This window comes from Gymnoscopelus braueri (assembly GCF_963280865.1).
Source record: "Gymnoscopelus braueri genome assembly, chromosome: 1".
Classification (NCBI taxonomy): Eukaryota; Metazoa; Chordata; class Actinopteri; order Myctophiformes; family Myctophidae; genus Gymnoscopelus; species Gymnoscopelus braueri.
This window is the reverse complement of record NC_137603.1, coordinates 17,815,625-17,843,300: the sequence shown is the minus strand read 5'-3', so window position 1 is coordinate 17,843,300 and position 27,676 is coordinate 17,815,625. Positions and strand designations below refer to the sequence as shown.

The 27,676-nt window shown below is 40.7% G+C and overlaps 1 protein-coding gene across 1 annotated transcript in view; it reads left to right on the top strand.

Annotated features, from left to right (window-relative positions):
- Positions 1–2,628: 2,628 nt before the first annotated feature.
- map2k5 (mitogen-activated protein kinase kinase 5) overlaps positions 2,629–27,676 on the top strand; it is a 66,414-nt gene continuing 41,366 nt past the window's right edge. The window contains exons 1-9 of the mRNA XM_080428810.1: positions 2,629–3,101; positions 3,962–4,010; positions 4,503–4,570; positions 12,310–12,379; positions 13,623–13,663; positions 15,019–15,086; positions 15,184–15,232; positions 17,810–17,874; positions 25,486–25,525. Coding sequence (XP_080284936.1) covers positions 2,970–3,101; positions 3,962–4,010; positions 4,503–4,570; positions 12,310–12,379; positions 13,623–13,663; positions 15,019–15,086; positions 15,184–15,232; positions 17,810–17,874; positions 25,486–25,525 — 582 coding nt within the window. The 5' untranslated portion in view covers positions 2,629–2,969. The remainder of the gene's footprint in view (positions 3,102–3,961; positions 4,011–4,502; positions 4,571–12,309; positions 12,380–13,622; positions 13,664–15,018; positions 15,087–15,183; positions 15,233–17,809; positions 17,875–25,485; positions 25,526–27,676) is intronic.

Here is a 27,676-nt window from a genome sequence, read left to right as displayed (position 1 = left end):
GTGAGCGGGCAGAGAGACTGATTTGGGTCCACAATGATAAGGCAGTAATCAACAATGGTTTTAAGTGCTGTTTGTTGTACGTTCAATTACACACTAATGACTCATGCAGAGTAAAAATCTTTAAATACTAATGCTGTGTTAATCTAGGGTGAGGGAGGGGGAAAACCTCTTTGAATACCTCAAAAGCCATGGCCATGAAGGCACATGCACCCCTAATGCAACCTCCTACTCTCTTAAAGGACACATTATCAAAATGGTCAAGGTTGGAAACTTGGAAAGCCTTGGTGCCATGTCACTATTTTCATGATGTCTTCAAGTTTCTGAGAAATCAAAGGTGATAATAGTCAAGGATTGATTAAGACTTTATAATACTGTAGTCATCTAAATTCAATTTTGAAGGGGAATGTCTATGCTTTTTATTCTCAACTTAAAAATGTCCTAAGAAAACTATTGGGCACCCACTGAACCTGAACACGCTTTATTGAACTTTATCTCACATCATTATCGCTCGTCTATTCAAGCAAGGTTAAACATGTAAAAAGGAAAGTAGGCGACAGTTATTCTTTTGATGTAGCAATCACTTTGTTATAAAAGACTGAGCTCTACATTCTTCTTCTTTTCTTTTTTTTTTTACAATATCTCAACTCTTGCATTGGTAAAGAAGAAAACTGCAGTTTTCTTTCAGATATTTTTGTTTAAGGCTATTGGTGAGTTATTACTGTGATGCGATGCAAGAGTGCGGTCTAGCCATCACGAAAAGGTCTCTGTGGTGAACAGTGATTGACCACAATCTTAAATGTATCTATTCAAATCAAATGGGCAATTCAGTGGATATAGATTTTTTTTTTTAACTTAATGAAAGATTTGAAATGGAGTTCCGATGGTCATTCATTACAGTACATTGGAGGCAAATCCAACCACAAAAAAATATAAAATAAAATAAAAAAATAATATATATATATATATATATCAGAGTTCTTATCTGGTCAGCAGAAGAATATTTATAAGGTACAGAAACAAAATATGTACTGTATTCTCAGTACGAATTACTTACATCATCTCAGCTAAAAAAAGGTGATGCACAAAATGTGTGCTGTCTGACCACAATATTCGGGTACAGGGCGGCCTGATACTGGGTCTATATAGGTTTACATTATTCTTTTTTTAGGTTTACATTATTTTGTGATAAGTTGTCATTCATGAAGTAGCTTCAAACTCCATGTTTCTTACTTGTACAAATATAGACTGAAAAGAGATGCACAAAGTTTTATTTTGCTGTCTAACATGATCTACCAAAAAGAGAGAAAGACAGACAGAAAAAAAGAAAGAAAGAAAATATTAGTAATAGTAATTCTGTATGTTTCAAGCTTTTTTAAACAGCGATTCTAGCTCTGGTCCATAGCGTTTGAATTCAATTCAATTCATTTCAACAGGCTTTATTGGCATGACATTTGACGTGTAGCCAAAACAACATAACTAAATAATAAAAATAATGTTTAAAAAAAGGAGATGGTGGGGTAAGTCAAACATGGTATTTGCCACACTACACTGTATGTCTACTATGCCCTATTGGTTGTCCCTTTTCTTGTGACAGGAAGTGTATATTTAGCAACCAAAACTGCACATTCCCCCAGAAGCACAGGTAATTTTTTTTTCCCTTTCAGACTTCGGAATTCAGGGTCATTTATTTCAAAGTTTTTAAAGTATTCCTCCTAGTTTTTACATTGTGTTGGGAAGTGTAATTCTGTCTCAACAGCTCCTTGACCCTCATCACAATGACAGCATAATCACAGCCTCTCCTCTCTGGGCACCAGTGTGTGTCTGTGTCAGCTCTTTTCTTTACAGCTTGAGGAACCGAATATAACAGGACACCACTTCTCCATTTAACTCAATGGACGCGGCCGCCATGTTCTTTTCTGTCGCCCTATTACTTTGAATGGTGACACGTTCTATATTGCCAAAATTTTATGTTAACAATAATAATGATTAATTGATTAATAATCAAAATTATTCAAAATGTTCGATATTTTTCTAATAATTCAAAAATAGCAGATGTACAAGCTCGCAGCGCAGCAGGAAGTGACGCGCTGTGGACTTGTATATCTGCTATTTTTGCAGTTCGGATATGCGATTGTCCAGGACCGCCGATCCGACCATATATAGGCATGTCACTATGACTCAGACATAACCATAAACAAACCCGATATATAGGCATATATGGAGATATGGTTGTCCAGAGCCACAGATCTGACAGCTATGCCCATGTATGGTCAACTGCATATATGGGACTGACCGACTTCCAACTCTGCGTGGGTGAAGGCCGCGTAGCGGCCCGAACCTCTAGTAAAATGAAATATGTCCTATCCACTAGACGGGTAAACTCGTATTCACTCAACAACACAACCTACTACAGCATCAATTGACCAGATCTGTAGGTGGTGCGTATTATATAATCATTAAGAAAATTGTTGTCTGAATGTTTTCATAACATTTTGCCCTAAAAACTGTTAGTTCCAGAGACTTCAGAGCTTGGCTCTTGAAGCATTTTTTCTTTCCTCTCCCAAAGAACTTTTATTTTGAAAAGATCCTGACCGGATGTTGATTCGGAAACGCTGAAATGATGGTTTCCTCAAAGCTAGGAAGTTGACCAACTGTGTTCGTCATCTCCACATATCTTCACATATCTTGCTTCAGAGTTTGTGTCAATCGCAACAACAATTAGAACGTCAAAGCTCACGTTCGGTACGAGCCGTTGGAGGTGGTTTGTTCGGCCGGACTCATTGTAGCAGCTGTTTAACTCAACCTCTCATCATCTGTGTGTGTTTCTGTCACTACTCACACAGAGCATGCTAGCCGCTAGCTGCTAGCTGTCGCTAGCAAACCTCCACTACACTACACACAGGAAATTAGCTCGCTAGCTTCGATAGCTTCAAGCCCAGTGTGAGTATGACTCTCTCTGTCTGTCTGTTATGCTTCTACTTGTTTTAAATAACCTCTGCGACATGGACACCGAGGGAGTAGTGATCCGCATCAGGACCCCCACTGGGGACATGGACTCATCTGTCGACTGTCCATCCATGTTGAGCTTCAACGACCTGCTGGTAAGTTTCACAACGAGAACAGACAGTCTCTCTCTCCTTGTTGTCACTGAACTATAAACCAGTTATAGCTAAACAGCAGTGGTGGAAAAAGTACTCAAGTTTTTTACTTGAGTAAAAGTATCAATACTGCAATGTAGAAATAATGTAAAAGTCCAGTATTCAAAATTTACTTGAGTAAAATTACAAAAGTATTGGTATCAAAATGTACCAAAAGTAGAAAGTACACATTAAGCAGAATATCCCATTTCACAAGTTTTCAAATTTATAGAATGTATAAAAAATCTTTAGAAAATAGTAGATCTACAAGTTCACAATGCGTCACATTGGCTATTTTCAAATGGCCAAAATGTATAGGGCTGAAGTGGGTAATGTATGTTTTGTAATAGTAATCAAAATCTACAAAGTTACTAGCCCTGAAACATGACTGTCATAAGCGTCATGTGAACCATGGCTACAAAGTTACTAAAGTTTTCAAATAATTGTAGTGGAGTAAAAGTATAATATTTGCCTCTGAGATGTAGTAGAGTAGAAGTACAAGTATTGAAAATTGGAAATACTCCAGTAAAGTAAAAGTACCTCAAAATTGTTTGAGGTACAGTACGCAAGTAAATGTAATTAGTTACCTCCCACCACTGTACAGTGTTTAGTCCAATAGTAAACTGCTTTGCACACAAACACACAACTGCTTTGTAAAATTATTTTAAAAATGTGTTGCTTTTAACATCATATCATTGCCGAAGCCAATCTTTGTAGTATGATAACTTAATTTGCAAATGTTAGCTACGTAGGTGATTATTACCTGCTGGAATAACCTATCATTTTAACAGTTTGCAAAAATGTTCTCTTCAAAACACTTCCAGGGTGCAATCAGAGATGTCATGCCCGAAGCCACTATCACTGCTTTTGAATGTAAGTTGCAGTCATACATGTTGAATGGCTTCAATCTCTGATAAAAATGTCTAAAACTTTAGTCACTCAAGATCAACTTAATGACATGTCCTCCTGTTTTGAACAAGCTTTTCATTTCAAACCTTTATTTATTCTCGAAAGACATTGAGGTTGCCCTCATTTGCAGTTTAACTGTGTCGTCGAGATACCATATAAAGATATAATGGTACCATACAGGTATATAACACAGTTACAGACCATGCTACATTACTACTATGTACTGTCTGGTGATGCTTGCTTGTCAATGCTTATGTAATGTCTCATGGCATTCTGAGCTTAACGTTTGTTATAACACAGCTTATGTTTTTGGTGAGATGTGCTTGGATTGTTTTCTTTCTTTGAATGTTTTCTTCATCCAAATGTCATATACATTATTAGCATGTTGTTCCCTGTGTTGTCAATTAACTATACAACACTAATTAGTTGATAATACGTTCTCTCTCTTTTTTTTAGATGAAGATGAGGTGGGGGATAGGATCACTGTAAGAAGCGATGAAGAACTTAAAGCCATGTTGTCATATGTGAGTGTACACTCCTTACATCTCTAAAATTAAGCAAATTTTAGCTCCACTAAAACACTTGGGAGTTCTGTTCCATATCTGCCATAATTCTGGTCAGCACTGAATCTCTAAGTCAGCACATGTCTTACATTATGTCTCTCCTGGTTCGATACATTTTCACTCTTGAAATAGTGTAATGGTGATAGAGAATGTTTGCCATTGACTGGTTGACTGGCTGACTGGTTGAAAATGTTGCATTCAGCTATTCCAAACCCATCTTTTTTGTGAGGCATTCAGTGTAGAATAGCTCCTCTTAAAATTTGTGAATGTGACAGTGAGGCTCAGGCTGTAGTTTGTACTCTTCCACACATTGTACAAACTGTCTTGAGCAAATTTGCCCCCAGCTTGCTTTTTTTTAGCCATTTTCTGCTAGCTAGCTTTCTTGCTAGGTGCCAGTGAGAAGAGTTGATTTGTCCTTGCCTATGTGTCGGAGTGATAAATTAGCAAGCACGTATAGTTAGTTGTTCCTCTGAATGCCCTTTATATTGGTCCTTTTTTTGCCTGCCTGGCAATTTGCCGGGCAGTTGAGGGAAAACCCCCACAAAATCTAGTGCAGCAAGTTTGGTTGCTTTAATCACAGAAAACCATTGGAATCGTGTAGGGACTGCTGTAGCAGGGTCTTGGGAAGCAGCTGCAGGAGGATGCATTAACATAAGGTTGTTGTACTCTTGCCCATTGAGCGGCATCAACAGAGCTTTTAAGGGGTTCAATGTCATGGGCCCTTTGGCAGATGCTGCCATCGGATGAGAGTGAAAAATGTACCTTGGTGATAATAACAAATGGTGTTGTTTGTTTGCTATGCTAACTTGTGTTTATTGCAAGTAGGGATGTGCTTGGCATCACAGAAGCTAGTCTATTTAACGGTGCTACTCCTGCTAGCCTAGTTGACACAGAAATACTAGTCTGTAAACTATTATTTATTATGGGAGTTCTATTGCAAAACACACTTTTACATATATATATGGGGAAACTAAATACTTAGAAAAATTTCATATCTGCAAAATCAGGCAATATCCTAAAGTGATCTTGAATTGTTGCTACAACACATCTTTCCGCTTAACAATGGTTTGGATTCAGTTCAGCATCATACATAGGCCTGTCACAATTATTACACAATCGCCTAATTGCAATTATTTGAGATAATCGCAATTATTTTTGCATAATCGTTTCCATGTTGAAAAATGTTCATACATTTTCAATCATTTTCCAAAAACAGCAGAAATAGCAGGACATCAAGCGTAGCTATTTCTGCTATTTTTACATTTTTTTAAAGTATACAATTATTAAATGTGTGAGTAAATTCTTTGTGTTATGTGTCATATCTGCCCTGTGCAGTTTTTGATTAAGAAGCCTAAAAGGCAAACAGAAATTACGTTTTTATTCATAATGTTCCAATGTTAAATGCCAAAAATAAAACACTATTAAATAGTTAATTGCAATTATTTGTGTGACAATTAATCGTCAACTTAAATTTGTAATCGTGACAGCCCTAAGCATACAATGTTATTTTTCTCAATGATAAATCTGCCGGCAATGTACCTTGGACAGTTTTAAAGAAAGGTTGTGTGAGGAGGTTAGGAGGTACAAACCTCTGTAATCTCTATCTGGACAAACACAACCAGGCAATTCCTCTGTGTCTGTCACTAGAGAAGGTGAAATCTTTAATTATGTCAAAGCATGCCAGGGTTTGATCACTGTTCCAGAATTCAATTGTATACAGTGTAGGGGTCTAACATTCAGAAAATACACAAAGCTAGTTTAAAAAAGGTTCATCCTCAGAGAACTTTGTTCGTTTTAGGCTCTTGGCACTCAGGATGTTAGATAGGATAATCGTTAAGATTGAGCAAACAGGCAATGTTGTCAAAGTTGTCTCTGTCTCTGGACAATATTGTTTAACTTTTGGAAATGCATGGATGAATTAGGAATTGTGGTTCTCAACCAGTGGTCTGGGGCCTCCGGAGACCACCAGTGGTCCTTGAGGGGGTTCCAGGTGGTCCCCAGATAAATGACGGAGAGTTGGTAACCAAATGGACCCTTTATAGATCTTTAACTCTTGAGAGCGTAACATGTAATTAAAATGTTACGCTCTCAAGAGCTAAATAATTGCTAAACATCTTCTGCATTACTTAATTAAAGAATTGCGATCTCTCCTCCTATGGTACCAACATCAATACAGCATGGAATTGTGGACAAAATCCTATTCAACGATAAAACAAAATACTCTTAAAGGGATATTTCACTTTCAAAAAAACTTTTGTTCATTTTTTTTTTTTTTTTTTTTTTTAAATGAAATACAATAAAAAAATAAAATAAAATAAATGAAAAAAAAATCGGAAAAATACGGCCCCCTCACGCATTAAGAGGGCAGAGTGAGTCACCAGAACCAAGGACAGGTGTTTTTGATGAATCTAACATGGTTAAAATGGAGTTTGAAGTTACAATGGGTTTGTATAGGAAGGGGGCGTGTCTGATAAAATGAATATCAAATATATAGATACTGAATCGAGCAACTTAAAAACTGTCTGGGGGGCTCACAAAGGCCTGAGTAGATGATAAAATGACCAAAAGTTTTTTTGAAAGTGAAATATCCCTTTAAGTCTTGGGTCTGAGAGTCTAAATCCCATCAAACGGTGGTCTGTGGCTCAAATGTCGAATAAATAATGGACCTTGATATGCAGAGGGTTGAAAACCACTGAATCAGGACATGCTGAGCTCTATGCCTTTTTGCTTCTGGATCACTTTTTAGTCCCTCCACACACTGTCCACCCATCCATCCACCGCTCCCTCCCAGGGAGATCTGTTTTCCGTTATTCCTCCATACTTACTGTTCAACGCCACAGACATTAAGAGTAATGACTTGTAATGGGTTTTCCTACGAGGTACAGTGAAAGCTAAATGAACTGTCAATTTTTATTATTTATTATTCAGTACTTAAAGTTTTGCCTCATTAACCCATTCGATCCGGGAACACATCTGTGTCATTTTAGATTTTAGCTATAACCACTATTTTATACTTTTGGCTATTCAAAAATAGCAGATGTACAAGCTCATAGTGCGGCACCGAGTGCGTAGATCTGATCTGAGATCTGAGATTATAATTTTTTTGTGAAAATGTGTGCAAATCTTTGAATATATATTCTTTAAAGCGAACATTTGTAACTCAAATCTTTGCTTCTGGGGGTCCCTGGAACAAAATGTTTTGAGATGGGGGGTCCGCGACCAAATGCATGTAATTTTGGGGGTCCCTGACATGACAAAGTTTGAGAACCACTGATATTATTATAGCAACACACGTTTTTCAGAAAGGTTAGGATTTAGAAGACATTTGTAGATGCGTTCTTCCCTGGTTGAATGGGTTAAAGAGCAGGCCCCCCTGGGCAGTGGAATTGTTCAAAATCTACTTTCATCTGTGGATGTCTTTTACCCCCCATCAGCTCACAATGATGCCACTGGAGCCACGGGCTCAATTTGCTCCCCTTGTTTTGTTTTATTTTTGTCCATCTTTTATCATGCGTTCTCTTCTGGATGCTTTTTGATCATTAAGTAGTGCAAGGTGGCGGGCAGATCGAGCCGAGAGAGCCGTGGCAGCTGCTGGGATGACAAGCTGTAGTGAAACAGGGACGAGGAAATATGTTGACCTCTGCTGGCATTATGTTTGTTCCATTCGGGGGAAATGTTTAGAAGATTGTTTTTCATATTCTTACCCTTTTGTGCATTACATTACATTACATTACATTACATTACATTACAGTCATTTAGCAGACGCTTTTATCCAAAGCGACTTACAATAAGTGCATTCAACATAGGTAGGGAACGAAAACTACTAATCACCAGAAGTGTTAAGTGCATTTTCTGCAAAAACAAGCAACCAAGAGTATACCTAGCACTAAGGTAAAAGTGCAATATATCAGCTACCTATTTCCTTAAACAGATGAGACAAAATAGCTAAATCAAATGAGCAGGAGCTAAAACAAATAATTGTATCGGCTAAACAAGATCCAATAAAACAATAAAACAAGCGTTCGTACAACTAGTTAACAACAAGTAGGCCAGGCAAAGAGGAAGGGTAGTGTTTCCTGAAGAGGTGCATAAACCATATCTTGTGTTACGTGTTGTATCATTATTTGATCTCCATAATCTGTCTTCACATTGGATGGATTAGAGAACAGAATTATTATTTGGAGAATTGGGACATTTCCCCCCTATGAAACCTACAGATTTGGACATGAGTGATATCTGATATGTTACATACTGTGGTAATTACAACAATACCCTGCCCCCACCAGTCAAGTGATAGGTTGATTAAAAAAAACTATGTGTATTCACTTGTAAAGAAAGGACAGCTAGCCGCAACCATGCAATTAGTATAAGTCACTCTGTCGGTCTATCGTCCTCCAGAATTTCCAAGTGCAAACCGAGAGCTGCTCACAGCTTATCAAGGATTACGTGCTTGTTCGTCTGAACAAAGATAGACAGGTCTCTTTGCTCCAAATACACGACAAAAGGGTCCATTTGCTTACATTTGTACACAAGTCTCAGAGTTACAAATTGATTAACACAGATTTTACTGTGTCGAAACCAAGCTCTATTCAGCTTTGTTATTCAAGGTGAATCTGCTCCAATATGTGTGGAACTGGAAAATTGGTGGGACTAAGCATCAAGAGCAACACTTATTCTAAAACGACAAAATGCACGACATCAAAGCTGAGATCCTGTACTTTTTGTGATTTTGATGTGAAACGTAAACTAGTTTAGCCGGCAGAAATAAAGAATTTGCATTATGCACACAAAACATACATACATTTCAGCATCCACAAGAATGCAGTGCTTCGTCCACACATTTTGAATGGCATTCGTACACTGAATCTTTTGGCAAACAAATCCAGGAGTCCCATAATGCTTTTCTGCCCCTCCAGGGACAATCTGGTGTGCTAAAACCAGCTGATCAACGAAAAACTACTATGTCCACTGAAATATAATTTACACAAGCAGCCCCGCATTAAGTGTGGTATGCAAGGGTTATGCATCGCAGCAGTCATTTGCATTGGTATTCAAAGGACTTTCCTGGGTTTGCTGTGGTTGCCTTTTGGCCTCCGCTGAGACCGCGGCAGGTTTTTGCCTTGGTGTCGTTAATTCCAGGTGAGTGGACAGCCATTATGTGAAATTAATAGGAATTAAGAGCAACTAGCATGTTGGGTGAAAAACAGGGCAATCCATTAAGCTCTCTCGTGGTAACTAACGTTCTCTCTCTTTGTGTTTGTGTGTACAGTATAATCCATTGATAAGCACAATTGATGAGAACTACGACTTTCAAAATGTTCCCACCTTGCAGAATGAAATTAATTCTCAAAGATAACGCCTATGTACATTATTTAACATTGGTCTACGCACTGGGCTTTTATTGGGCTGAGCATTCCACTATGCTCCTTTCTTCCAGGCATCTCTATTTCACAGTTTGACGCCTTGAAAGACAACCTCTGTTGAAAGATAAAATCTGGCCTATGTCAGGTGCTGGAGAACTACATCACTTGTTCCCAAACAATGGGTCAGGACCCATTTCATGGGTTGTGAGTACGTTTCCTACAATAATAATAAAAACACACACATACTGTGTGTGTGTGTGTGTTTGTGTGTGTGTATATGAAAAGATTTTCAAAACAATATTCCATAATTCTTTAAATAGGGCTTTAGTGGTTAATTCATATTCATAATGGATTACGTTTGGGTCCCGGGAGACAACAAATTTATATTTTGCATAACATGTTTTGGGAACCCCTGAACTACATGACCTCATTAACTCCCCTCTTGGCTCCCCCTGGAGGTAGGCAGCGCCCCTAATTCCTCTGCTTTTAAGGTAGCTCTCCATGGCACAGCGGCGACGGTAAGTGTTGGAAAGTGTCTGTTGCCGAAAATCTGCTGTTGAATGGGGCGGTGGGTACACTGTCGCGTCGGGTCACAAGGGTGTAGGGTAGTGTCGAAAGCCAACCGACGTCGGATAGCAGCAGGCTTGTTGTTGAAAAAACAAAAACAAGTTAAAGGCTATTTTTAGCAACATAATCTGTCGGTGTCGGCTCTCAGGTGCATTCAGCAACTTTTTTCCACACCTTCCAACCGACAGATCTCTCATTCGACTGCCAGTCTGTAGTAATCAGTAGTAGTCTGTTTGGTAGAGAGCTACCATTACTCCCATTTGCCCATAGTCTGCTAATGATGATGAGACCAACTCGCCTCTTCTCTTCTCCTCCCCTCTTACACACTTGTCCCTTAAGGCTGAGCGATGGTATTTGGGATCGGACGCTGTTTAGTTATTGGCCAACAAAGGAGAATGTCTTTTAATACAACAACTACAGATTAGGTGGTAATTGTAGCCTTAATCAATAAGCTAGCTGAGCGGAAAATTAAAGGTATGTGAATCCCCCCCCCCCCCACCCCCCAAGCCTATACACAGTTACACACACGCACGCACTTCTTTGGTGTGAGACCTATTGTTCATATGTGGCCTAGTGAGAATGCTGGAGGGTAAAAGCAGAGGGCTAGGAGCGAGGAGGGACCTGACAGTGATAAATAGGCCTTTTAATAACAGCTGTGCCACTTGGGTAGCCATTCTGATCCATTCCCATCCAAGCTGGCCCCATCATCCCCTCCCCAACCCACCCCCTTCACAATGAGAGAGCAATTCTATATTTACATATTATGTTCATATTAAAAGTCCCCAAAAAAGAATCTGTATCTTCATCTAATACTGCGCTCATAATTAAGCTGGCACACGTTTTCCTTCCCCATGCAATGTCCATCTGTGACTGTAGTTGGAATGGGAGTCATGGTCAGGGTTAAGGCCTCTATGTTCATTTACAAATGTTGCCGGCCTATAAAAAGGACACACACACACACACACACCATTTAACAGAGGGTTTAGTTCAATGTAACATCAATTGGTATGTTGCCCTGCTGGCAGCAGTTGAAAGGCTCCAAAGTGTGTGTGTGTGTTTCTTTCTCTGTATATTTTTGTGTAGATGCGTGTGCGTATTTATTTGAGTGTACATTTGTGTGTGTGTGTGTGTGTGTGTGTGTGTATTCCTATAGGGTATGAGTGTTTGGTGAGCTGTTGACCTGGAGCAGAAAAGGGTTAATGCTACAGTGGTCCAGAACAGGCCCTCAGGGCTCTAGTCCTCACCGGCAACAGATTTCAACACAGCATGCTCTTATTTTTGGGAACAGTGTCTGACATTATTTAAAGAAACCAATCCATTTTAGTGTTGTGAATGATGTGCATTGCAAGGTCTATTTTCGTAGGGTTATTTTTTTCGTTGTTCTTCAATGTTTAAAATCACTGATGCTTACAGTTACATTTTATCCATGTAATCAAATCATCGCTGTCGAGGTGACATTTTTCAAACATTTACATTTTTGTAATTAAATTGCAGAGAATTGCAGATTACAAGCTCACGACACATCACATGGTTTCTGCGTGACTGCAACAACATGTTCTTAAGCAGTGGTATTGTAGAGTCGATGTAAGGGCCATGACCTTTGTTAACCAAGATTAGGACGGAGCGACGCTATTGTAATGAGACACAATGGTGTTGTACCAATAACATGTTATTTGTTTCAAATTTTGCATTAGAACCACTTCAACCGTTAATTGTGCTCTCATTTTCCATCCACTCAATCCACTCTCTTTTGTGTTTTTTTTACCTTAGTACTGCAATACGGTGAATGAACAACGCATGAATGGACTGCTGCCGGAGCCTCTCACCATATTTCCGCGAGGTATGTAGAGAGATTTGTGTGTGTGTGTGTGTTTTTGTTTGACAATTGTAGAATTTTCACCATACGTGTAATAGATGGACATATTGAGTGTGCTTTAATGACTTAAGCCGTGACACGTTGTGAGCTTGCAGATCTTTTATAAAAAAATAATTAAAAAAAACAATTATCTATAAATTCACAAAACCTCTGTATGACTGTTCCGGGCATAACCCAGGCACTCCGCCTATGGCCCATCACCAGCCTTTACCCGATAGTCTGGAAGGTGGAGATGATGTTTCCACCCCTGTCCGTGGGTCTAAGTGTGTATCTGTGTACAGATAATCTCAGACACTGCTGTACCAATCAGCGTCAACCTTTGCATGCTCACTCGCAGACCAAGGAAGAACCTCCACCGCAAATATTTAAAATCAGCCTCATGGTGGCACTATACCGGGCCGCTTTATGTTTTGGTCTATACCTGCTTGACCTGTAAGTCGTACAATCAAAATTCAAATGTTTTCCTCTGGATTCCTTGGATCATGATGCAACTCCCGGCTTGTGACGTCAAATGGTTTTGTTACTCATACTGTTCACCTCTAATTGCCTTCACAAATGTGTGGACTGGGCCTAATTCCCCAAAATAGCATGTATCATGAACATAACATCCAATCATCCCCAAACGGGAATCGTATGTCGAGGGGTCTCTATAGAAAAGCGGTTTAACTTCTCCCCATAGGGGGAGTCACAAATGCACATACTAAGTTGCACAGTTTGTCGTACAAACTATTTCCTCCTCCTCATGTTCTCTCGGATGCACCCCATGACTGACACGGCCCTGGGTGTGGTTAATGTTCCATCAACAGTATCGAATCGATGGAAAATACTGCTGAAATCTGTTCTTCCGACTTGGGTCGGATCAAGCTTATCTGAGGCATATCTTAATATACATATGTATCTATGTGTTTTTCTTTGGATTAACGGCACGCATCAAAATAGCTAACACAAACACACCCGGAAAGCAAAGCGGCTACCCATTTATCTCTCACTCTCTTTCTCTCCCTCTGCCACCCCCACCTACCCACCCACCTCCCTCCTTGGTCTCCAGAGCCCTACATCTCAATCACTCTCTCCTCTATAGCTAATTTCAGAGTCACCCTCATTTCATTTCATTTCTTAAAAAAAAAAAAAAAGAACTGATTCCTTTTCTGCACATTTGTAAATGGCCCAGTGATGTGTTCTACAATCTAGTCAATTACTGTTTCAGCCGGCAAGACTCCAGGGATCCGGAACATACATGGCCTGAAGGTACGTATCTCAATAATTGTTTCAGCAGCCTTACACACGCATAGAGAGAGCAAGAGAGAGAGAGAGAGGGGAAAAAAGTTGTGGCAAATGGATTGGTAATGCTGTGTTCCACTTATTGAAATGTCAATTGAAGTCAAGGCTGTCTCTTTCTTTCTCTCATTTTTTTTTCGCTCCCCTCGTCTATATTTATGTATGTAGATGGCTGACTGTGGTTATAGCAATCTTTCACTCTCTCTCTCTCTCTCTCTCAGTTCATTTGGTTATGCCAGGTAGTCATTTAAGAGCACGGTGTTATGCTCTAACCCCTACCCCCCAAAGTATTGTGATCCGTCCACACCGTCTGTTAGAGGGAAGAGAATCTGGGTTGGTTGGACCAAACTAAGTCAAGCAGCAGCAGATGAAGCATTGTCACTCAGCCGTGAAATCATCATTACGAGCCGGGGCCCCAATTCAGGAGTGGCTTGTCCCCAGACCCTCCCACTTTATGTTGGGCATGTGTTACTGTTGAAACCCATTGCTAATTACAACGGGTTAAGTGGCTTGACACCTTGCTGTCTCTCCAGATGATCCATATTACGTCTCCGTTTCAATAATAAAACGTCCCCCCTCCACCCACCCCGCTCCCCAAATACTGAAACCACTTTATTTAATGTGTCCTCCGAGGGGCTTTGGCAACGGCTCTCTCTTTCTTTCCTTTTCTTTTTTTTAAGGTCACAGGACTGTTTTGTGAGGATGAAGTTTTTTTTTTTTGCAGAGACCTTTGGCAATCTTCCCCTACTCTTCTTCTGTTTTAATATAAAAGTGATTGGCTGAAGGGAGTTCTCGCGATCCATTTTTAAATGAGGTCTTTCTGGGCACTAATTAAAGACAGGATCCCCGTGCCTTAGTAGACACATCACCCTGGCCCTTTGACCTCAATTAAAGAAGTTATTTTTGGAAAGCCCTCCTTACAGTGGCCACCATGCGTCTCTTTTGTTCAATATCTGGGTTGACTATGCAATGCTCTCAAGGAGGGATTGTTTTTGTCTGACATTCACTCATTTACTTGCAATCTCTCTCTCTCTGTCTCTCCCTCTCTCTCGCCCACATGTTTGGTCTACACTCTAAGGTTCTATTCTTCTACTCAAGATGTTGCAGTGTACCTCCTCTCCTCTCTCGCTCTCATTTTCTCTCTCTCTCCTTCCCCTGCTCTCTCTAAAAAGCCAATTAACCTCCAGGCTGATCTGAGAGGTTGTGTTGTGTTCTTGTTCATTAGTAGGGGCTTGGCCATATGTCTGTATGTCTGTCTGTCTGTCTTTTGGCCTTGGCCACTAAGTGTGCCGCGCGTGTGTGTGCGTGTATGTGTGTGCCCTCAGGTGAACACCAGGCCGAACCCAGGCAATGATTGCGGTCACCCCACCCCAGACTCCATGGCCAACAACAGGTGAGTCGCGTGGAGTGCAAGGAAGATGATGTCACACTGTCTGGGGTTACACATGTACATTTCACTCATAACACAATACAATTTAATTGTTTTCCAGCCTCAAGAAGTCATCCGCTGAACTGAAGAAGATCTTTACGAATGGGCAGGTGAGCTATTCTCGACGGTGCCTATGTTCTTACTTCATACTCGCCACCCAGGTGCTGCTGTTTATCGTGGTATTGTGTGGGTAGCAGGAGGTCCGTGGGTCCTTATGTCTTGGTCATCCAATGCCATAGACTCGTCGCACGCACGCACGCACGCACGCACGCACGCACGCACGCACGCACGCACGCACGCACGCACACCAGCAGAGTGGTGAGCGTGTCAAGGAGACAATTAAACCAGCAGCCCCTCTTGTTTCTCCTGTAACACGGTGGACTAATAGAGCTGTTGTCTCCCTCCTCCCTTCCTACACCTGTCTCCTCTCATTCCCTCTATTCCTCCTCCCCCAGCCATGTTAACAAATCAATTGGAATTTGGGGGGGGGGGGTATTAGGGGGACATTTTAATCTCTACTGGTGCTGCCTGCCTCTTCCTTTTTAGGCAGCTCTCCACCGCACCGATTTAGTCCTGACTCGGCGGCGGGAGGGGTTGAAAAGCGTCTGCTGCCGACAACTTGTTGTCGGATAGCATTGTTCCGTCGGGCCCGGACCTCTATCGACCCAACGATGAGAAACCGAGCATGTACAGTCTTTGGGCCGACTGGTAGAGCCGTGGGGTAGTGAAGAGGGGAGAGAGAAGGGGGTAAAGGTTTGGTCCGAGCTGGCTTTGGTGTTGCTAGATTCTGTGAGTGAAACAAGCGACTAGGTCTATGAAAACAAGCCCAAAAGAAGCGACCAGTTTCACCACTTGAGCCCTATTATATCAGCTATTTTCAAAAATAATCTTTAAAGCAAGCCCAAATAAGCAACTGCACTTCGGAAACGAGCCCAAACAAAAGCAACCAGCAACTATGAATATTTACAAGCGACTTTACAGGAAAACAAGCCCAAAGTCGCTAGGCCAGCCTGCCAGTTCTAACGCATTAGCACAACAATGTGCCGACTGCTTATGCTGAACTAAATGCCAACTTTTGCCAACATACTGTACTACCAGTCTGAAGTAGTCTGTTTGGTGGAGAGTCACCTTTAGTCTCTATACAAAATAATCTTTCATCATTTTAGACCCGGCACAAACAAGCATCTGTCCACATACGTTGGCCTATTGACAAACACGGACACACACACACACACACACACACACAAATATCTCTCCATACCATGTGGAAATATGGTGTGTTATGAGGTATAAATACTTGTTTGATCGCTTTCCCTCCAGTCTCAACAGGCAGGGGGAAAGGTTGTGCGGAGCCTGGGCTAGTGATACATTGACAACGAATAACAAAGGCAACAGTGTGTCTTTATTAGAGCAAGACTTCGTAAAAATGCCTCTCACCTAACCTGTAGGGCACAGATGGGCAGCCTTTTTATGGCAATTGAGCTCATTTCTGCTCGACCTCCATGGAGTAATAACATTATACCAGGGCCATGGATTCTGCTGTGGTGGCATGATGGTTTGAGAGACTAATGCACCAAAATGAAAAATAAGGAAACACTTGGCCAAATACCAAAAGAGTAACGAAACAAAAAATCCTTTATTTTCTTTTTCTTTCTGCTTGTCCTTTCGAACCCCCAGACTCGGCGGTGGTGGGCAGGTACTTTACCACTGCGCCACCCGAGCATCGAAAATAATCTTCCTTTGAATAAGGAAATGACTTGGCTCTTTCAGCGTTCACGAATTGATGCCCTTATCCTTGCAGCTCTAAGACCGAGCACTTTAATAGACCAGCCTGTGAAAAAAGGATAAGGCTGCAAAGGAGGGATTCTTCTGAATTGATGTCACCAGGCTTAGAATTACACTAGGATGGGTGTGATTGGATTGAATGTTTGAAATGGATTGCTATCGGTGTTTCTGCAATGCTTTTCTAATACAGTACTTTGTACAACCAATGCTGCAATTAACTAATGAACCTCTTACCCCTTTGCTTTAGGACGTTGACTAGTCTAATGCCCTCCACTGTCCTGCTAGTTTGTTAAACTCTGTGCTACTTTCCCATATGTGGACAGCCTTTTTTTTGTCTATGCACTGGGAATATTGTTTTAATGTTGTTGTTTTTTAATAAATCTGATTGATTAATGGATCATTCTCTAAGTGCATAGACCACTGTGGAGAAAGGGGTGTAGAGATGGGGGGCTTCATGTCAGCTGGGGCCACGTTATATTACCCCCTTCTGACACCTTTTATCAAAGTGGAATTGAACAACGACAGCAAACAAATCGTCATTAAACTCTACATCACTCACCTCCCCTCATCCCAAGCACAATGTCCTTTTATAAATTGGACAGCAAATGTTGTATTGATCTCCCCTCTCCCTGCTTCTCTCTCTCCCTCTGTGTCTGAACTTGGAATGACCTGAACGCTTGTCTTGTTTATGGCCTCCAGTAACATTTTGTGCTGTCTTCTCTCTCTCTCTCTCTCTCTCTCTCCCACCCCCCCCTCTATCTCTCTCACTCACTCGTATGCACACACCTGTGTAGTTCAACATAACCTCCTTTGATTGCCTCCCAACCTTTGGCATGTGTCTTTTCTACCAAGCCAAAGGCATGTGTCACATTGTTACATGCCTGTCTTTGTTTCCCCTTTAGATAAATGCCCAAGACATCCACTACGAAGAGCAACTTGGTCACGGAAACGGAGGAACTGTGTTCAAGTAAGTGTGGAGTGTGCTTACTAGGGATGGGTATTGTTAGGATTTTTTTTACACAATACTACAATCAATACTGCTCTGTCTGCTCATCAATACCGATAATCATCAATACTCCATAATTTGGTGAGAAAAAGGATATCCAAAATGTATTTTCATTACTGTCCCCAGTAATTTTTTCAACTGCAATACATGTCTGCTGTGTGCCTTATTAAAACAAATACATAAACGTAAGAAGATTAAATACCAAAGAACTGTAGTTCATGAACTTCCCAGAAGCAAAAACTGTTCAAAAATACGACTCACTGTTTTTAGGTAAGCCTACCTCAATTTTCTTTTTTTTATTACAAATAAAACGAGAATTAATAGAATAAAATCTTATGAAATAAATAGGCTAACTTGCCATCTCAGAGTATATCAGTGCATACTTCTTATATCTACGGACAAGACCAATTTAAGCTAAAATAAGTTGGATGCTCAATTTCATCCCTATATTTAGACCCACCACTTTGATGATGCATTTAATTTCATAATCAAGTTTTCCGTGATTATGTGTTTATATTACCTCTATTACACCAACAAAAAACCCAGCAGTTGTGCTAGCCAATTACAATTTGATCTTTCCTCCGGCTCCATTTACAACACACCTTTGCCTCCGGCTTATGGGATCTATACTACTAACTAGACAATTACAGCGCTCCTATCCCTCTGGCATATGGGATGTACAGTAGCTGATCATCTTATGTTGTAACTATAGCTACCAACACAGCTTCATTGCACCTTTGCTTCATAGAATTAGAAGCTACAACCCAAGTCAGAGAAAATTTTAAAGAATAATCTGAAAATGAGAAAGCTTTGCTAGTAATAAATGCACAGTTTGTGACCTTGTCTTCTAATGTAATACTGTGTTGTTGGCTACTGTGTGTACTGCCAACCAACAGAGCGAGAGGAGTCTGTCCGCGTAGTTAATCGATCGCAGTTGCGATTGTTTGCTTGGACGGAAAATATGAATAGAAACTTGCTAAAATAGGTCTTCAAATATACTTTTCCAGCTGTTTGCATCTCAGAGCGAGCCACCTCAGTAAAGTCTATGTTTGTTAAACACTTCATTAGAATGAATTGAGAGCACTGTTTGTCCAGGAGCTTATAGGTATTTCAGTTCTGACCAATCAGGAACTGGTACCTAATTGGCATTGGTTCTTGTTACCCATCCAAACCTTTTAGAGTGGCTCTGATCAGGAAATTTGCCAGGCATGTGCAGGGATTTTATTCATATAAAAAAAGTGCAATAGAAGAAGTAGATATGATAAATGGTGATGTTGAAGTGGTGGCACTGTGCAAGATGATGCACTGCCAGTTTATAAACTGATGCTATATGATGTTTGACGTTTTCAGTTTTGCATTTTGTTCACTTTTTGCATGGCTCCACTGCAGGCATGGCAGAGTGTTCTCTTTTCCCCCCCTGGGTCCATATATCTCCTGTGGTTTGTTGTTGACAATCCATCAGGCCAGTTTGTCTCCAGGCCTTTATTTATTTATTTATTCTGATCTGAAGGTTGCCAACATATGTGATATCGATTTGGGGCTGTAAGGTATGAGAACAATTGGCTTAATCGGTGTACAGTACCACACATTACCTGTTGCAATAGATACAAGACGGATTCCCTCGTCTCTAGCTAGACTGATGTATTGCTACACTGCTAATGTTATGACATGGGTGGCATTTGGGTTGCTGCTTTTTATCCCCCTATTCCCCACCCAATGTTGTCCTCCCTCCATCAATTCACTACTATTGAACTGTTTTATTGAGATTGAAGTATTGATCACTGCTCAGTCCTAACCTTGACTTGACAGAGTGGTCTGTCGGTCTGACTGCTTTTGCAGGAGCCCCAGTAAATTTCCTCTCCAGCAAATCCACTTTTATTCTTGTGAAAGGGCACTCTTTTTCAGTTTTTCCCCCGTCTTCTTTCTTTTTCATTTACGGCCTTTTACTGTTTCATCACGACGAGGTGGTTTCATTAACAGCCCACCTCTCATACTAGTTGGAGAAAGTGATTGCCGATCAGATAGGCACTAGAAATTGTTCCACTGCACTGGGGAAGGCCAATATTGCAAGACCAACAACTTCTCAGTCAATTGAGCTCAGCAGAAAATCCATACGCTTTGGCTTTGAATTTTTTATGGTTGGGAGAAGAGGGTAAGAAAACTTGCTGAAACGTGTTTTTTTTTCTTTTGTCATACCCAGTTGTACAATGTTATATATATATATATATATATATATATATATATATATATATATATATATATATATATATATATATATATATATATATATATATAAATAAATATTGTATATATATATATATATATATATATATATATAAATAATATATATAAATAAATAATATGGTTTATTGTTGCTGTCGGTTGAAAACCTTGTACGTATGTCCAAAACTGTTTCTTGCATCCAATGTACTTATTATTTAGTCAGAAACGCTTGTTAATACTAATATTTAAATATTAAAATAGCTGGCAATTTTCACCAGCTATACAGATCTACAAGCTTATCGCATCGCTACTGTCTTGAGAGAAGGACAAACTGGATCTAACCAGGACAGGAAAATATGCTCAAGAGGATAAGTACATAAGTTTGTAGTTAGTTTGATAAACAGAATCCTTACAGGTCCACAGTTGTCTGCTTCCTTATATAGTACATGCCAAATACCAGTGTCTTTTGCAACAGTGAAAGACATGAAAAAAGGCAGCTTACGTCTGAAGGTGGAGCCAATCAATTGAAGGTGGAGCCAATCAATTGTCGGCATTCGGCAAGTGTGCAAATCATTTCAAAGAGTAATTGTCAGTGGAAATAAACGTAGTTGTTGTCAGTTGACTTAATCGCAAGAAGGTCGCTTTTGTGCAAAAGAGAACAGATCTACTAACAACGCCTCATGATGCAACACGTTTCGAGATTGTATATACATTTTGGACATTTTGGTCGTACTATGGAATATAAAATTAGGCGGTAGCCTCGCAGACCAAATGCACAGTGTTATAATGTTATTACATCATACAATCTGGCCAGGTTGATCTTATGATTTTAATTATATGATTTAAGATTACTATGGCTATTTGCAATATACTTAATTAATTTACGCTTAATGAGCAGCACTTACGTTTAAAAGTTTATGATTGGCTGAAAATCTCTATAATACAGCCATAAAGTGTGTAATAAACCATTTAAGACCCCTGGTCCATCCACCCACCCTGGAGCCCCCCCAGGGCCCCAGTCCCCGGCTGGCTACTATTTCCATCCAGCTGGACATTGTATACACTTGTGTATACAATGTCTACTAAGTAATACCCAGAGAGGACAGACCTCCAGACCCCTCTAGTGGGTCTGTCTTTTCCCTGCTCACGCATGTTTCTCACCTTTTTCACCCCTAACCAGTATGTACAGTAACATGCATCATGGGAAGGGGCATGATAATTTTCTTAGTTTTCTGGCAAAAACTAAAGAAGTTACCTTTTCGTCCCTCATCAGTTTGCATCCCTGCAAAACATAAAGCGGGCTGGTATAGCAGAGCTATTGAGGTCGATTTGAAAAATTTGGGATGGAGGTACTTCCCTGCATGGACGAAAAGGTTAATGCTGAACAGGGCCAGGGGTTTCCGAGGTTAGACACACAGACGGGGCAAAAACAGAATCCAGCCTCTGGACTGGTGCAGATGATGACAGTAAACCTGTCAAATCGAGGCCTGAGAAGGTGACAATGGATGAAGACTGTTTGGAGTTGTAGTCACCTCCTAGAGCACCAGCTGGTCTTCACACTTAACAAGATTTAAGTAAGCTTTGTGAATAATGTTGTCTCCAGCAATACAGTAAAGACATATTAGATATTTTATATTAGGTTATGCTAGTGGTCCCAACATTGCAGAAGATTTTAAGATTTTAGTTTTGCTTGCGCATGGTCTGTTTCACTTTCACTCAAATTAATGTATACTTGTGATACACGTTTAAATTATAGAGGAGCTGCTCCTCAGTCCTCATATATGCATTTATGTGGTAAACATTACTTTTGTGCACAGATATTTGGACTTCGGTGATGTGAGACTTGTTTTCTCATCACATTATTCCCTGCAGGGTGCATGGCTTATAGGCCATGTGTTTGTACAGATATACTGTATATATGTATGAAAACAGACTTTGGCAGGGAAATGGGGACATGTCGATTGCTACCCTCCCGGCAATATTTTCCCTGCGTCCTACATCACCTCTAGTCTAAATAGTTTTTGGTTAATGTAAAACACAAGGCACTTTGACCATCAAACATGCACAGAGGGTTTTTACACCCTTCGTTCCCACTCAGCAAGGCACCTTGGGTATTACTCTAAATTGCTTTCTTTAAAAAAAAGTAATTCAGTCAGCTCCTCTGTTGGGCTTTCTGTCCTGTTCCAGTGTTATTATATGTCAGAGTATGAAGAGTTGATAACCCAATGGCATACATATGCACACACACGCATAGCTGCAGATTGTGGAACTTACACACACGCGCGCGCATGCACACAACACACGTGTCTCACTTAAATACAAATACTGCACTTGCAAGGACACAATGGTTTGCTATCCACTCTCATTTACAGCCGGCAGTGAAATCCTTCACTGTTGCCTAATGCGAAGTGAATGTAACCCCCTCTATCAAAACCGTTTCTCTGTTGTCTCCGGCTTCTCCCCTTTGGTCCAGCTTATATGAGGCTTAGCCAGTGTGAATAGCACCACTGAAGGCTCCACACCTTTTAACCTCTTAGCCCATTTATGACCTAGAGCCATTTAGACTCAATTGGATGTTACCAACACCTCAGCTCTCCATAGCCATATGCTGACCTGGCCATCCATCAATGTCGGCCTTTGTTTTTTTATTACACACTCTCTGCGGTCCATCCTGTCCACCAATCTGACTGACTCCATGGCTTATAAAATGCAGTAACAAGGACACAGAGGCTATTTGGTGCCTGATGGATCCAGCAGTGCAATTAGAACAAGCACATTTACATGGCAGTGGCTACAGTGACATCCACTTAAACACCCATGGCTTTTTCTTTTCGTCTCTCGGCCCATTTTCTCCATTGATTTTTTTTCCACCCCACCTCATTGATTATGCTGTATACTGCAAGGCCTAAACACTTTGGTTGTATAATTGGTTAATGAGCTCTGCTTGTATGTAGAATACTTAAAAATGGGCAGGATATTTAGACGCCAATCGCTCACATTGTGCATATAAAGTCTGTTACACGTACATCCGCTTGCCTGCCCCGCTCACTCTGTGCCTTTTCTCTCATGTCAAAGTGATCTGCAGTGAGGTCAAACTTGAAGCAATTAATGTTTTATTATACGTTCTTATTTGTAATTAAGTGAACTTACTACTGTGTACTTATTGGGGTGACAGTAGGAGACTTGACTTTTATCTCAAAAGAGTTTATTTAGAATGACCAAAACCAATCAACTGAATGCAAGGTTACTAATTTGTTGCAAATGTGTAACAGAGACTAACCTCCCTTGGATTATTTTGGTTTACTAGCCTATTCCCATCCATGCAGTCTGGCCGCCCACCAAGATCCAGTATCTGCTTGAGGTTTCTTCTCGTTAAGGGTAGTTTTTTACTTAACACTTTTTGCCAAGTGGGGGAATGTTGGTTCTCTGTGTAGAGCATGGACTCGACCTGCTCTACATGTAAAGTGTCTTGAGATAACTTGTTATAAAACATATATCCTTGTAAACAACTGGGCTGTGTGATAACACGTGCGTCTGTATGCACGCATACCTGCGTCTGTCGCAGTTTGGAGACCCGGGATGGCTGTCTCAGGTGAGAGTGTCAGGGAGAGCGAAAGCCACCCCGTCGCCTCTGTGGCACTGTAAACCTACACCCCTCCAGCCCTGATCAAGGAGGCCAGGCTCTGCAACCCTCAGTACCAACTTCAGAGTCATAGAGAGAGGCCCTATGAATACTGCATGACGGAGCTTTTATTACAGCACGGCCTAGAGTGTAAATAAGATCCAGGCAATGGGGCACGTTTACTGGGGTCAGATAAGGGGGAAGTGGGGGGGAATGGCTATGTAACCTTGTCCCTCTCTCTCCCGCCGTCACAAGCCTGTCACTGTAACTCATACAGGAATGCTCAGCCCTGAGGTGGTCAAGGACAGTCTCGAGGTAACGCTTGGACAAAGCAACAGTCACCCCATATCTCAAGCCCTGTTGAGGGAAACCAGCCAGTATTTAGGGCCTTTGTTTCCTTGTGAACCTGCCCACATTCATTTGTGAAATTATGTTATAAAATAGAAGAATGAAAATAATATATGTGGACCTGTTTCCCCATATAATTATTTTTACAGAATTGCCCTGCAATGTTTGTCTTGTTATAAAAGTCCAGAGTTGTGAACTAGAGCTTTCTCTGTTTCGCAGAGCCGTATTTTTTTTGCCAGCCTGCCTCCCACACAGAACCTGCTCAATCAGTATTTAACTAGTCAGTATTTATATTTCTGTATACCTCTGCACTCTTGTCTCAATTAACATCTTTGTCTCATCTTAATTAAGAGGCAGCAGCCATGCTTAACTGACATTGATTATGGCTTAAAGGGAGAGTGAGACATCAAAACGGAAACAAGACTGTGTGTGTGTGTGTGTGTGTGTGTGTGTGTGTGTTTTACAAAAAGATACGGACAAACATTCTACAGTATAGCAGGCTTACAGATAAATATTAATTCTTGAAATATCTACTATAAATGCACAAAATAATTGATCCCATAGCTTGAAAAATGTCCAAATACGGCACAATGCGATCATTAGGCAGAAATAAATAGTCTAAAACATCTACAGTGTATTTGAATGTGCAGGTGCATCATTACACAGCCGCAATCAGGAGCAAGTGTGTGTTCTAACTGTGAGTAGTTACCAGACATGACACTAAGAGGTGTCATTAATTAAAGGCCCAGGCCAGTTTAGAGGTGTCTGGACGAGGAGCAACGTGATACTCCAATCTAAGACACATTAATCACACCCTGCACCATGAACATTCTCTCTCGCAGACCTACTGACAGGTGAGATGCCAGGTATCCCATTTACCCGACCCACTCGCAAGCAAAACCAGCTTGCGTAACATGCTCGTCCCCCGTCACTATCAAGCGACAGCTGTTGGACAGTCTTCGTCCTTGAGGATTGAATGTTGAGACGTCCTGAGGTATTGTCACCGGTGCCGTAAACGAACCTTTGCGGGCTGTAACTAAAGCCGACGTTTGGCATTAAGGAGTTTCATAATTAAATCATCATGGGGCCGGGCTGTGGCTGCTGCTTTACCTGCAACTCTAAACCCTGTCTGGGAGCGAACGGGCCATCGGGTTGACTGAGACGGTTTTGACCTTTGACCTTTGGAAGAAATTATAAAGGCATTATGTCATGCTCGTTGGAACCCGACTGCCCCCAAACTTGCCACCCCAATCAAATTTGTTCGTTCATTACCCATCGCTTGAATACATTTTCTTTCCCTTTCACATTTATTTATTTATTAAATACAATGATTGAAGGTCCTTCTTCTGTAATTTGTCTATTCTTTTTTCTCCTTACAGAGCATACCATCTTCTTGGTAAACGAGTTTTAGCAGTCAAGGTAAGGAGAAGGGCAGTGTACCTGCCTTTTTTATTGTACACTACCAACTAAACCCTCAACCTTTTCATGCCATCTTGTCTGCAATGTGAATTCCATTCTTTGGTGCCACCTCATGAGCAAATTCATGTTACTGTTTTAATATTTATCTATTTTTCCGTTTGCTGTCCTTTATTCCTTCTTGCACTGTCTGACAAGATCGCCATGAATGGAAACGCATTTCCTTGAACTTGGTTTTGAGCCTACACCTGCTGGCAACACAAGATTCAAGATTCATTATTGTTACATCCCATTATAGAAGTATAAAAGTGAGAAGTACAAAACAAGTAGCACTAATATAAGTTGTACTAAAGAAATACAATGCAACAACATAATTGCATAATGTAAGGTGCCTTTGTTTAGGTGCTGTATGTATCGGTCCTACCTCTAAATATTATACAGTGTATATATTTATATAGTTAACTATATCAAATCACAACCATTGATTTGGAGTTGGTCCCCGGTTTTCTACTATAACATTCTCCACTATTCTGGGATGTTTTTTTACTAGTTGGAACATTGCTGCTGCAATTACCACAAGAGTATTAGTGAGGTCAGGCTCGTATTTGACGTTCCAATTCATTCCAAAGTTGTTTGATAGGGTAAAGTTCAGGGCTCTGTGCAAGTCAGTAAAGTTCTTCCTCATTCATCGCAACAAAGCATTTGTGTGTGGGAGAGCGTAGGGGACACGTGGGTATTGTCATTCTGAAACGGGAAACGGCCTTTAACAAACTGTTGCCACAAAATTAGGAGTACACAGTTGTCTAGAATGTCATTGTAGCTGTCTCCATTCACTGTAACAAATGTCACTAATTAGAAATACTAATTAGAAAGGGTGTGTATGTATGTATGTGTTTGTGTGTGTATATATATTATATATATATGTGTATATATGTATCGGGTACGCGCACGCACGCACGCACGCACGCACACACACACACACACAGTATACGGTATGTGTCACTCTGCTCATGCTGCCTGCTACCATGATGGGTGCATGCACTCACACACAAGTGGGACAACCTATGAAGGAGGACCAATTGAATCAGACTTACTTACTACAACACTGATAGGCAGGCTACACTGGAGAACCGATTCATTGAATCAGACTTTGAATGACAGACCGATAGGCATGCTACACTGAACGATATCGAATGAACCGCTTACTCAAGGAGTGTCTAACTGGTGGTCTGTGCGCCAGATGCGGCTGGATCGTTTGGATTGTGAGAAAACAAGAAATGATGACGCAGTCATATTAATACCAGGTTGCTCTCTCCAGCGTCCCCGCACGGAACCAAATAGACCCGTGGTCCTGTACCCTTTTGCTCGCGGAGTAACACATCGATGTTGCAGGCGGCGCTGTGTGTGTGTATGAGGAGTCAAGACAATAGTTTGTTTGGTGGCGACGACCACACCTTTTTTTTTTTTTGGGCTATGATCCCATAGCATGGGAGGACGCCCGTCGTTCAGAGTATGGGGAAGTCTCGGGGAAGTCTCCCCATTGGCTTAAAGGATTGAAGGACAGCCAATGATGAAAAGGTCGCTAGAAAGTGTCGAGAAAGTGTCGAGTAGTTGATCAGTCTCTTCCTAGACCAGGCTGCAAGCAACCTGGTAAAAAAAAGTGTCGCACTGACCCACACACGCACACACATTCACACAAAGAAGTGAAGCAGCCTTGTGCTGTGAGCGCTGGTGATCTGTTTGTTTTAATCATGCACCCGAACGTAACCCTAGCATCCCGAAAAATATTTGAACATACATACGTCGAAATTAGCAGATATCTACAAACTCATAACGCTCACAACTGCTCGTTGTACTGTATTAGATGGCTGACGAGAGAAGAGGGCTCTGCTGTTGCCTTTTCCAGTACTAATGATGTTAAAATATATCAGGAGGAGTTGGCAGCAGAATGGGTTTACTTGTACTGAAAGTGTTAATCAACTATTTTGCATACTTACTGTACCAAGTCATTAGTAAGTAGTTTACTAATAGCTTGTTCATGATCTATTAACTATTTATAATGCATAGCTGTAAATCATTAACCAGCTATTAACAAACCTTTAGCAAGTCATTAATAACTCATTGACTAACAGTTTGTACAATTATAATAATATA